Below are 13,693 nucleotides of genomic sequence, written 5' to 3'. Positions count from 1 at the left end.
TCCTGTTATTTACATGTAGTTACTGGCAACAGAATAGAAACAAAAGCAATGTCTGTAAACCTTAGTTCTGAGAGTACCATATAATCACAATTGGATCAGGGTATCAATATTACACTGTAAACCCTTTGTGGGACACCCTATATATAGTGAGTGATTACCTTTACTCCTTCCATTAGTGCAATTAAAATGTCACTTACTGAAGTCATGATAGACTGGGAACACAATTTTTCATGCTATTCACTGTCTTTCAGTGCCCAATTTTACTCTGGTACTGAGCTATAGGTCTACACTACATTCTGCACAGTTTTGGTGTCTGTTTAAAGCAGTGGGGTGACAGGTTCTTTACTGCAGTTCTCTGTGCTTTATTAACAGTCAGAATGCATGGTTATGTAGTTTGTAAAGGCATTTGTGTAGACATGCTATCTGGTAACATACAAGTCAGTGTTGTAATTATAAGTTTAAGAAAAATGCCCATTGCTATAGCCGCTGTTTATTTTGCATGTCTCATAATATCACAGTCAAGAAATTTTAGCTATCAGTAGCATATGGTTTCTCAACAAATGGAACTGGTCTCTGTAGAGGTAAATGTAGTAACTTTTTTTGTGAGCTAATTGATAACAAGTGTCTTCTGTGAATAGTTTCATTACAGTCGTGAAAGGGTCTTTGATGCAAATGCAATTGGTCTTTCTCCTAACAATCATAATATTATCATGCTTTATCAGTCTAATTCATAGTGACAGACATCGATAAACCAAACTAGATATTCTGCAAACACAAGAAGCAAACAAACCAATTAATTCATAGGCAGCCTCTGAAGTAAAGATGAAGAAATTGAGTGACATTTTGTTTGTTTGCAGGTAGCCAATTCTATAACAAAATAAAAAGTAAAACCATTAGTTGTCATTTATTCTATTTCTTGGCTGGAAGAGATGGTATTGAAACTTGTAGATGATGCATATTTTTTATTACGTAGACTTGTGGTCACATGTCTTCAACTTTCTCTAGATGCAGAGTTGCAAGAACACAGGTTAATTAACGTATGATTTTGTCTGTGTAAATACTTACAGTTACTGTTTGATATGGGCAGTGTTCCGGCTATATTTCAGCAGTATATGCTGTAACTCCAATACAAAATTCTGGCATGCATCAAGGTCATAGACATCATCTACGTAACATGTGCAACCCAACAGCAGCACATAGATAATTTGTGCATTTTGGTTTGAGCAATTCAAGAAATCAGTGTAATAAGAGCAGATTTTTTTAAAGAAGAATTGGAGTACTACGGTTGTGTTCAACTGATGACCACATCAAGATTATGAAGCCTTCCAACGATACACATCTGCAGTTGTTCTTGGAAAAAGTTATATGTTACACTAAGTTTATTACAAGGTTACCAATTAATGTAAAATCATTCAACTAACTATGCAGGGAAGAGATTCCTTTTAAGTTGTTATCAGCTTGCAAACAAGTATATTTTGCACTTCAGAAGCAAAGCAGTTATCCTGCCCACCAACATGTGGTGGTACAATGTTTTAATGTTCTGGGAAACATGAATGTGTGATGTTAGTATTGAATTTTTTTGGTAAAAGTTTTTGAGGAATTTACTAAAATCGAGAGAAAAAGCAGTGAATAACATTACTGTGCTTGCTGCATGTAATGATGGAACATGGCATGGAGGACCACTTGGTAGTGCTTACAGTGCAAATCTCAAATTTGTTATATTCATAGATACTTTAGCATTATATCAATGTACTCATCTTTCCAAGAGCTTTCGAGTGTCATTAAAAACTAAATTGTTCCATAAATGAAACCAGACATGTTTAAGTATCAAAGTTGTTACAATAGTAAAAAAAATTGGCACTGACACAATTTTAGAGGATGCCTGAGTAGTAATTGTGGAGGTAATGGAAACCATCACTAATATTTTATATTCAGAATAAATGTTGCAAATAATGTTTATCATAGGTGATTTTTTTCTTTTTTCCTCAGAGTGCAAAATCAGTGAATGAAGATATTCCTTATAAATATCTTACCGGACAGACTGCAACTCTCGACAAGAGAAAATTGCGTCCAGTTAGAGGCAGTCAACTTTTTAAAAAATCGAAATATGGAGGCATTAACAAATATAAGGAAGTCCAGAGAAAAGTTCCAAGAAGGAAATGTCCAAATGTGGCCACTAATGACGTTAATACAGTGGGTGAGAAATCACTGCAGCAAGTTCAAGGTATTTTTTTTAATTTATTGACAAAATTGTGCCCTAAACCAGTTGTTAATTTCACGCAGAATATATGTTTCACTTCTTCAATTATAGAAATAGTGGATCATCTTGGGTTATTCATTGAGTGATTGTAACTAGAGCATGCAGTGTTACTATCTTTGCAAGAAATCATGCTGTACACAACCTCTCACATGAAAAAGAAGTTTTACAGCTATAGTAGTTTGCAGAATTGAGCAGATTTTACATGATTTGAGCTGTGTATAAGTGCTCTCTTGCAAGTTTTTACAAAAACAATGAAAAAAATATTTTTTTTGGTGCAGACCATTTTATTTTTCGAATAATTTTCTGTTTTATAATGTGTACACTTTTGCAGATGTTCAAACCATTTCTGGAAACATTTTTTTCACACTGATGTTGTACTTGTAAAATTATGATTTTGGATAGATTTAACAGCTTCTTGAAGTAACGAAAACTGCTGGCTGTGCATTGTATGTTTGACTTGAGGGAGTGAAAAGAGCTTGTTAAGCAATAAATCCAGTGAATATAGAGGCAAGGAGACATTGTCTTAATGTTTTTCTCTGTCAAATGATAAACTGTTTGATTTGTTGTTTGACAGCTGATGTTAGAATGAAGAATGAGGTGACATTTATGGTAGTTTTCCTCGATATCGCCAATGACTTGTGACAAATAAATTATTGTCTACCACTCAGAATTAACTGTTCTTTGATCCTCCAACACTGGTCGTGTCATATCCAACATAACTGATTTTTCAGTTACTAATTTACTAAAATCGAGAGACAAAGCAGTGAAAAACATTACTGTGCTTGCTGCATGCAATGGTGGAACATGGCATGGAGGTCCACTTGGAAGTCTTCACAAATGAACTATTCTAAATAGTTTCATATCCTAGATTCGCCTCCTGTTACAACATTGTGTATGGGTTTTTGCATTTTTTTCAGTTGAATTTTTTTAGTGTTTCTGAGCTCTGATTGGATTGTGTGGAACAGATTCTGGAACAGATCTTTTCCACAGCTAAATTTTCAAATGTGCAGCAGTCTTTGAAACACCTAAGGAAACCCTCTATATCACAGTAAGTCACATGCCAATCTCTTCAGATGTGTTGCACAGAGCATTGATGTATTTTGGAACAATGAACTACGTTGGCTGAATTTAACAAAACTTATCGCTAACAGAAGTGCGACCTGTGGGAAATTCTGCAAATCTGCTGTAAACAGTCTTTTCTGAAGGTGGACATTGAGAAATAAGTTATTAGTCAACCTGTCTTAACACAGTGAGAACATATACCTAAATTCTACAACATCCATTACACTTCTTGGGTTGTAAGAAATAGATCTGGTACAAGGAGCCAGGATCAGAGATGCCATGTCATTAATCTCAACAGTCCCAGAGAAAATTTAAAAGCTGTTTAAAGTGAAAAAATTAATATATATGAATACAGCAATCCTGAACCACCTTTGTTTTGCTGAAGACGTTCTACAGTTTGCATCAAGTGTGGATAAACTATAACAACAAATGACAAAATAGGGAAATGTAATATTGCAAATTATAAACTTGACTTAAAAATCAATTACAATAAGACTAAAATAGTAAATAAACAGTGGAGCAAAAAAAAAAAAAAAAAAAGAAAAGACTTAACAATGAAGCAATAGAAAACATTTTATATTTAGGCTAGACAAAGTCTAGGTGGACAAGGAAAAAGATAAATAGAAGAGCAAAAATGACCTGGAGTGCTTTTGGTAACCTAAGCAGGGTAATCTAGACTAATCTTCAGATGTATCTGAAACAGAAAATTTATGATCAGCGCAAGGGATGTTCACTGATCAGCAGTGAGATGTGTATTGAGAATTACTAGGTGAGGCAGGAAAACAAACGGATGAAAGAACAGGCTGAAGTAGATGTCATAGCCATGCACTTAAAGGAAATGAAATGGGTGTGGTTGGGGCATGTAACCAGTTGAAACAAAGCAGTCCTTTTCTACATTCCATGTGATGAGAAAAGACCAAGATGAGAAGATAGCACTGGAAGACATGCTATGGTGAAATGGATGCATATAGCTAAATAAAATGGATGGAAAAGTGTAGAGAGGGCCTTCATTCTGCAATAGATGTCAAATGGCTGATGATTAGGACCGGAATCACTATCGAGTTCTCTAACTTGTTGCCACCTTGACTCCAGTTCAGTTGCAGATACTACCAATGTTGATGAGTGTAACCATAATACTCTCTACTAAGGAGAGGAAGGGTGTACCACTTCCAATAAGAACACGCTAAGTATGACACTGTAGCATTCAGACCAGTCCTTGGGTTCTTGACTATTTTAATTTAAGTTATACACAGCATGACTCATTCACAGTATTACTTTTATCTTTACCAGACTCTTCACATCCATTAATACAATCTCCTTTATAGCTTGCTGATATAAACATTATTTTCATTAAGTGATTCAAACTGTACCTTGTATTTTATACCCAGATGCATAAATTTCACAAGATGATAAATAAACTTTTCTTTCATATTGCAGAAAATCATTTCAGAATACGTACTTTCCATACAGTGGCAACAGTCTACCTGCCAAGAGTGCTGTATTTCTGAAATAGCATAATTTGTCAACTGTACATATGCTTCCAAGCAAGTATATCATGGGTGAAAAACTGTAGTGGAAACTTTATACCTCAATGCTCCATTGGTGTCCTCACACTGATGATTCCGAAAGGGTTTGGATGGCAAAGAGTATTCTTCTGGAAATCATTTGATCCTCTTTCATTCTCATCAGATGGCCTGTCCATTGAAGTCTTCTGGAATTTATTATGCACGTGATTGTTGCTTGTTGTGGTAGCATGTGGATGTTTGTTTTGTGTCTTCTGTTCCACCTTTTTGGTTCATTATCATAGTATGGAGCAGACACTTTCCTGTAAACTTTGATTTCGACTAGGTGTAACTGGTGTTATCCATTTTAGTTAAACTCCATGTTTCTGCTTTGTATTTTAGGACTGGTCTGATGATTTTGTGTATGTAGCTTCATTTTAATTTTCCTTATCAGTAGTTTAGAGCCTACAAGTTTTTTTGTGGAGTAGTAGACTCTATTAGCAATTTGCAGCTTCAATTTCACTTCACCTTCCCTCTGATTTCATTTGTCTAACTTTGCACCCAGAAATTTGATATGTTCATTGCATTTGAATTTATGTTTGTCAGTTATTATATACAATTGGTCATCTTGTTCATCTCTGTATCTTTGAAGTAACATGTATTTTATTTTATCATTCAATTTTAGGCCAAGTATGCATGCATCTTCTATGAGATCCAGAAATAACTGTCTAATTTCTGTTACACTTTTTCCAATGAGCACTATATCATCTGCATACACTAAAACCTTAACTTTATTTCTTTGGAGCATCACTACAGGTAATAGTTTGAGTTTTCATACAACTCTCTCCAAGGCCGCATTAAAAAGGAGTCAAGACAGAGTGTCTCCCTCTCTTAGTCCAGTTTTATTTGTAAAATGGACAGATCTTACTCAGTTTAGCAAAACCTTGCATATGTTATCATCCAAGAACATTTAATAAAGATTTGTAAATTTAATTGGAAATCTCAAGCCCATTGCTACATTCCACATGCTTTGCCTATGAAAGGAGTCAAAAACTTTCATAAAATCAATAAACAAGTAATATATTTTTTGTTTACAGTTCCATACTTTTTCATTTATTGTTCTGATTGCAAATATATTGTCAAATTTCTTCTTCTTCATCATCTTACTGTCAGAAGTGGATCTGTTTGTGCGAAAACCAGTTTGATAATCCCAAATTATATTTTCTGCATATAAACAAGGTAAAATCTTATTGGTGTTTTAACTAGTGATATTCCCTTGTAGTTTCTGAAGTCTTCCCTGTCTCCTTTTTATGTGTTAGGGCTATTAATGATTCTTTCAGTTCTGTTGGTATGGTCTCAATTTTCCAGATTACCTGTATCAAGTGATACAAACAGCTATGCAGTTCTTCTCCATAATTTAGTATCTTAGAAATGTATTAAATGTTTCATAAGGGTTTGTTCCTCCAATTGAAGTCAATTGTTAATTTTCTAATGGTAATCCTTTTTAAAATGATTTTCAATGACTATGTGTTTACTCCAATTAAAATTACTTTGTGAACTGAAGTAATTTTAAGTGGACTGTGGCAATGGATATTATTGTATGCTTGGATACAAATGTAAATCGTGTACATACTTAGCTCCGACTGACTTCAGACTTTACAAGACTTTCAACATCAACATTGTTGACATTATTATCTTGAATATTTATTGATTACTCTTGTAAAAGAGTATTCCAGGGCCTTCCTAGACAGTCCGTGCACGGTTGGTAGCTTCATACAGCACCTGCTGTGACATAGGGACATCAGATGATGAATTCCATCTGCTGTACATCAAACAAGAAGTACCTCAAACAAGTAATAAAATGCAAAACAAATATATGAATTTATACTGAATATCATATTAAAAACAAAGATTCCAAGACTTACCAAACGGGAAAGCGCCGGTAGATAGGCACAATAAAATAACACACAAACACACACACAAAATTTCTAGCTTTCGCAACCAACGGTTGCTTCTTCAGGAAAGAGGGAAGGAGAGGGAAAGACGAAAGGATGTGGGTTTTAAGGGAGAGGGTAAGGAGTCATTCCAATCTCGGGAGCGGAAAGACTTACCTTAGGGGGAAAAAATGATAGGTATAGACTCGCGTGCGCACACACACAACACACATATATCCATCCATACATATACAGACACAAGCAGACATATTTACAGGCAAAGAGTTTGGGCAGAGATGTCAGTCGAGGCAAAAGTGCAGAGGCAAAGATGATGCTGAATGACAGGTGAGGTATAGTGGCGGCAACTTGAAATTGGCGGAGATTGAGGCCTGGTGGATAACGAGAAGAGAGGATGTATTGAAGGGCAAGTTCCCATCTCCGGAGTTCGGATAGGTTGGTGTTGCTGGGAAGTATCCAGATAACCCGGACAGTGTAACACTGTGCCAAGATGTGCTGGCCATGCACCAAGGCATGTTTAGCCACAGGGTGATTCTCATTACCAACAAACACTGTCTGCCTGTGTCCATTCATGCGAATGGACAGTTTGTTGCTGGTGATTCCCACATAGAAAGCGTCACAGTGTAGGCAGGTCAGTTGGTAAATCACATGGGTGCTTTCACACGTGGCTCTGCCTTTGATCGTGTACACCTTCCGGGTTACAGGACTGTAGTAGGTGGTGGTGGGAGGGTGCATAGGACAGGTTTTACACCGGGGGCGGTTACAAGGGTAGGAGCCAGAGGGTAGGGAAGGTGGTTTGGGGATTTCATAGGGATGAACCAAGAGGTTACGAAGGTTAGGTGGACGGCTGAAAGACACTCTTGGTGGAGTGGGGAGGATTTCATGAAGGATGGATCTCATTTCGGAGCAGGATTTTAGGAAGTCGTATCCCTGCTGGAGAGCCACATTCAGAGTCTGATCCAGTCCCGGGAAGTATCCTGTCACAAGTGGGGCACTTTTGGCGTTCTTCTGTGAGAGGTTCCGGGTTTGAGGGGATGAGGAAGTGCCTCTGGTTATTTGCTTCTGTACCAGGCCGGGGTAGTTGCAGGATGCGAAAGCTGTTTTCAGGTTGTTGGTGTAATGGTTCAGGGATTCAGGACTGGAGCAGATTCGTTTGCCACGAAGGCCTAGGCTGTAGGGAAGGGACCGTATGATATGGATATGCCCCACTTGTGACAGGAATAAAAATCTGCCACCCACGTGACCTTTATGTCCCTAAAAATTGTTACATCCAGGTATTTGTAGAGTTTACCAATTCCAATTGTGTGTCATTGATATTTTACTTATAGGATAGCATTTTTTTGTCTGTAAGATAGTATGTTTTTGTCTTACATAACTATTATCTTTATCTGCCAGTTCAATAACATACAACGTGTTGGGGCTGGTGGTCTAGCGGTAAAGCACATACCTCAGAACTGAGAACTCAAGGGATGGAATCCTGGATGAATCACAAAAAACTGCAGCCCACCTTTAATCCAGCCATCACCTCTCATTGAAGTGAGGGAGTAACCATTAATGACACCTGGTTGGGATTCCATGTCAAACTGTAAGTCCCCTTTCCCTGGTTGGATAACTATGATAGCTACGGACAAGCAAATTGCCAAAGTGGCATCCATTTGAAAGACTTGCGCATAACCAGTAAGTCATAAAAAATTATAGATTTATAATGTACAACGTGTACAGAAACACACATCCCTGAGAAACACCTGAAGTTATTCTACATCTAGCAATGATTCTCCATCCTGCATAACACACTGTGTCCTCCCTATCAAGACATTCTCAATCCAGTCTCAAATATTTTTGATTCCTCACATGATCATAATCTCACTAAGCATTGGTGTGGTACTGAGCCAGATGGGTCACTGCTGCTATTCTCCTTGTAAACAAGTATGACATGGATTTTCTCTCAACTGTTGGGTGCAGTTATTTATTTGAGGGATGTACAGTATATTATGGTTAAAAGAGGGGCTAATGCAACTACAGATTCTGTATAGAATTTGATAGGGATTCCTTCAAGACTGCCGTAGCTTTATTCAGTTTCAATATTATCAGTTGGTTTTCAACAATGGTGACACTAATATCTATATCAACAATATTATGAAAAAAATAGATTGTTACTCACCAAATAGTGGAGATGTTAAGTCCCAGATAGGCACAACAAAAATACTGTCAAATAGGTAAGCTTTCGGCCAAAAGGCCTCCTTCCGAATTAGAAAACACACACACACACACACACACACACACACACACACACACACACACACACACACACACACACACATTTATGCAAACTCAACTCATACACATGTGATCACTGTCTCTGGCTGCTGAGGCCAAACTTTGGAAATCAACATCTCTGCCTTATGGTGAGTAGCAATTGTATCCTTTTCATAATATTGTCATTAATCCATCCTGGATTTTCTGTTGTTTAATATCTAAATTACTCATCTTTGCAGTGATGTGAGAATTAAGCTTAGGTAGTACCCATAGATTTTCCTTTATAATTGAACATGAAAGTGGAGTTCGGCATTTCTGCTTTTGCTTTGCTATCCTAAGTTGCAATTCCTCCTTCATCCATGACTGTCTGGACACTTAACTTGGTGTCACTGACAGATTTCATACATAACCAGAATTTAAGTTTTGTGAAACTGTGAAAGATCTTTCAGCAGTACCCTGCTATAGTAGTTGCTGAAGGATTTGTGCACTGTCCTTTTGATAGCTAAATGCATTTCATTTATCATTTCTGTAGTTATGTTTTTGTGGTTTGTTTTGCATATTATGCAGTCTCTTTAGAAATTTCCTTACAAAGTCTCCCATCATGAACTGTTCTTCTAGGTGTATATCTGTCCAGTGCTTGGTCAACTATTCTCTTAAATTTGAGTTACAGTTCGTCTCTTGCTCTTACCAAGAGCTGAACATCTAGAACTTCTCCTACTGCTTCTTTATATAGAAGGTCAGCCTTTGTGCATGTTTTAGTTTCTCATTGTGCATTGCTAATCAATGTTACTAAAACTACTTCATACTCACTGATACTAGTTTCAGCACGGACAGCTTCCAATGGGTGAAATCTATTTATTTCCATTACATCTAATTTATTTCTGTCATGAGAAGGCTTTCAATCTGTCTGTTCTAAACAGCTTTCAGGGAAGACAATCTTTAGCAGAATTTATTGTCACACTCAGCATTTGTGAAAGTGTAATTATCCCAGTTGTTTGTTGGATATTTAAAGTCTCCTCCAGTGATGAGAGTATGATCGGGGAATATATGCACTAGTGAGCTGAGGTATTCTCTGATGTTTTCATTTACATATCGGAATAAGTCTAATAGTCAGTAGAAGGATCCAGTCAGAACTTTATGTTGACCATTGGTAGTGAGTTTTGCCCAATCAGTCGTGCATGCACCTTCAGTTTCTATATTTGTGGGTTAGTTTCATTTCTACTGTGACATTGTAGTGCCTCGAGAATTTCGGGGTAAATTCTAGAGGCACTCATATTTCCTCCGTCTTGAACATGCGTTATTTTAAAGATGAGTGTGTGAAAGTGGAACTGTGTCTGCTGCGCAACGATTATGTGTGTGCAGGACTGGCGTGTATCGGACGGTTGATGGGCGCGGGCAGGTAGTTGCAGCACTTGCTTCAGGAGTTATACACCCTGCACAAGGAGCAAACGCGACGTACTCCATGACGGTGCTACGTCAGTCATTATTGAGAACAGCTGAATGTTGTTAAAGAGAAGAAATGACACTTTTTCATTCACTTTTTCGTGAGGTCTGGATGGTGGACTTGCTAGAGCCTTCTAGATTGTATTTGTTATTGAGTCAGTAAGAGTATCTGTTGGACCGGTAATTGTTGGGCTTACAAGAATGAATTATGGTGTCTTGTTTGTGGAGGTGAATATATAGTGAGATTGGTTTAAAAGTATCCTGAGTGTACGGAGTTATTTTAAGAGTATAAATAGTCCCATCTTATCTTCAGCGAAGGAGTTGGGCAGACAATCACAGCCGGCTATCCTGAAAAGAAGATTGGTGAAACAACTCCACGTAAGCTCAATAATAAAGTGGGAGTGTGAGTCTGGCATACCAGCACCACATTGCTATCTCTAGTCGCCAGAAACATCCAGAACGTATACATCATTTCAATTTCCCATTAGCCTATCTTTTGATATACTCTTCGATTTACGTCCAAAATTTCCAAAGTTTCAGGTTTTAGCCGGGTAGTATTATGTGAGGTTCACCACTTGTTACGAGGGGCGTTTTAAAAGTCCGTGCAAAGTCTGGGAGATGGCACCACGGGCGCGTATCAAGTTCATGTTTGTTTAGTAGAATCTTTGGAAAGAATACACACCAAGTTTCAGCCATATTGGTCTATTTCTTTGTGTTTGTCATTCGTGTGAATCAAGGAAGTTGAGTGATTGTCAAAAAATGGATGAAAAATAATTTTGTGTAGTGATTAAACATTACTTTATGAAAGGCAAAATGACCCAGGAGACTAAAGAAGCTTGATAAACATTGAGGTGACTCTGCTCCTTTGATTAGAACAGCTTATAAGTGGTTTCAAAATTTTCATAGTGGCCATATGGGCATAAGTTATGCTGAACGTTCTGAACGCCCTGTGGGGTTACGGCTCCAGAAATCATTGATAAAATCCATGATATGGTAATGTATGACAAAAGAGTTAAGGTGCATGAAATTGATAGTGCTGTGGGCATCTTGAATGAATGGGTGCATAATATTTTGCATAAACATTTGTACATGAGAGACCTATCCGCAAGATGGGTTCAATGCTTGACCCAAAATAGAATCGTATGAAATGTTGCAAGGATCGTTGCAGCTGTTCAGGAAGGATCCGCAGGACTTTAAGGGTCGTTTCGTCACTGTGAATGAAACATGAGTACATTCCTTCGGCCAGAAAGGTTATGGCGACTGCCTTTGGGATTCGCAAGGAATAATCCTCATTGACTATCTGGAAAAGGGTAAAACTATTACAGGTGAATATTATCCATCTATATTGGGCCATTTGATAACCGAGCTGCAAGAGAAACGCCAGCAATTGGACTGCAGAAAAGTACTTTTCCATCACGAAAATGCAGCAGCACACACCTTAGCAGTTGTGGTCCAACTCATTTCACATCACCCCTCCCCCCCCCCCCCCTCCCACCATTCTCCAGATTTGGCTCCCTCAGACTACTATTTGTTCCCCAATTTGAAGAAATGACTGGCGGGACAAAGATTTTATTCAAACGAGGAGGTGATTCCAGCAGCTAATAACTATTTTGCAGACTTGGACAATTCCTGTTATTCGGAAGGGATCAACAAGGACAAAGTGTTTTAGTCTAAAAGGAGACTATGTTGAAAAATAAAAAAAGTTTGCTCCAAACCTTTAAGTAGTTTATATTTTTGTACAGACTTTTCAAACACCCCTCATAGAAGTGCTTCAAATTGTGTCTCCATTGTAAATGCTTTAGTAGCTGATCACTGAAATTTTAATAGAGTCATCTGTACAGGATGGAGAATCGCCTAATCTAAAGAACCCTTATGTGTATCCCACATGTTGTCAGGTATCTGGGTTGTAGCCTTTATGTGTTGCATCCGTGACTCATTTAGTGAGACCCTTCATTTGTCAACCGTATGGCACAAATCTAGGAAATTGCAGCCTAGCTTGTTACAGAAAATTTTTAGTCTCGGGTTCAAGCCTTCTGCTTGACCCAGAACTGGGGCTTCATTTTCAGTTCTGGGTGTAATGCTGCAGATTTTGAGCTTCATTGAAATTCTTCGAACAAGGTTGGTCTTGTCAACCTTTTATTTCAGTGGCTGAACAGATCCATGTACGAGTCAGAGGCCTGCTGACAAGCAGTGTGCTCCACAGTATATAGATGACTGCACCCTGTTTCTTCAGAGGTTTTAATACTGTGCTGAAACTCCATTGCAGCCAGAAAAGAAGTACCATATCCCAGGAATATAATTATTTTTGTAATCCATTTATGGATTGTATTTTTAAAACTCATGTTTGTGAGTGGTGTAAACATTATCAGCTGAAGTAAATTTAATACATCTTATCTTCACTTGATACAGATTACAAAAAGAGTTTATTTTTATTAAATTTTCATAAATACTATCTGTTTTGGTAACTCTTTTGTGTGGTTTATTCGTAAGTAATATCTAAACTCTGTGAGTCATTTATTATGTTTCCTCTCAGTACTAGAGGCTTTTTTTGTGCATATATTCACTGGCACAGCAGTACTTATAAAGTTGAACTGTATGCAGATAGTCAAGGGTAAAGTATAGCACTGAGTAAAAGAAGACTTTAAATTGCAGGAAAAACCAGGCATGAAATTTAAAGTTGGGAAAAGGTTTCCTTGTTTGCTAAGTTAGATTAGATGAATGGGATTGGCTGCTACACTCCTGATTGTGAGTCCATTGTTTTAACCACCTGCAGTTATACTTTTTTGCCAATTGGTTATGTTTCAACGTGGGACAAGGTCCATGGATAGATGGATCACGTTAGTAGCATGAGTCAGTACCCAGCTGAGATATCAGTATTAAATTCTTCCAGACAGCTGTGAAGGCTGCTTGTCTCTGGTGGGATCATGAGTATTGTTATGCTATTAGAAACAGATATGCGGCTCAGTAGTTATTCAAGTATAGGCCATCTGGTGAGAAACTCACAGCCTTTCAGGTTCTGAGAACAGAATTCTGTCATATAATTAAGGAGTACAAAATTAATTTGTGAAACAGTTGTCACTTGATTCCATAACTTACAAAATATCGAATCAAAGCATCTTCAGCTGTCTAAATTTCCAGCTGTTATTTTAAGCAGCCAGTTTTGGTGCTACATTATACCATCTGCAGGTCCCCTGACTGACACATATGAAGAATCCCAC

The 13,693-nt window shown here is 37.6% G+C and overlaps 1 protein-coding gene across 23 annotated transcripts in view; it reads left to right on the top strand.

Moving 5' to 3' along the window:
• Nucleotides 1–13,693, top strand: part of LOC126335720 (uncharacterized) — a 201,009-nt gene that overhangs the window by 26,585 nt on the left and 160,731 nt on the right. For all 23 annotated transcript variants that reach the window (XM_049999282.1, XM_049999192.1, XM_049999333.1 and 20 more), the window contains exon 2: nucleotides 1,990–2,224. In XM_049999282.1, the coding sequence (XP_049855239.1) occupies nucleotides 1,990–2,224 (235 nt within the window). The remainder of the gene's footprint in view (nucleotides 1–1,989; nucleotides 2,225–13,693) is intronic.

The sequence above is a fragment of the Schistocerca gregaria genome, chromosome 1 (genome assembly GCF_023897955.1).
Source record: "Schistocerca gregaria isolate iqSchGreg1 chromosome 1, iqSchGreg1.2, whole genome shotgun sequence".
Lineage (NCBI taxonomy): Eukaryota > Metazoa > Arthropoda > Insecta > Orthoptera > Acrididae > Schistocerca > Schistocerca gregaria.
Note: the sequence above shows the minus strand (reverse complement) of the source record. Positions and strands in the feature narration are given on the sequence as shown.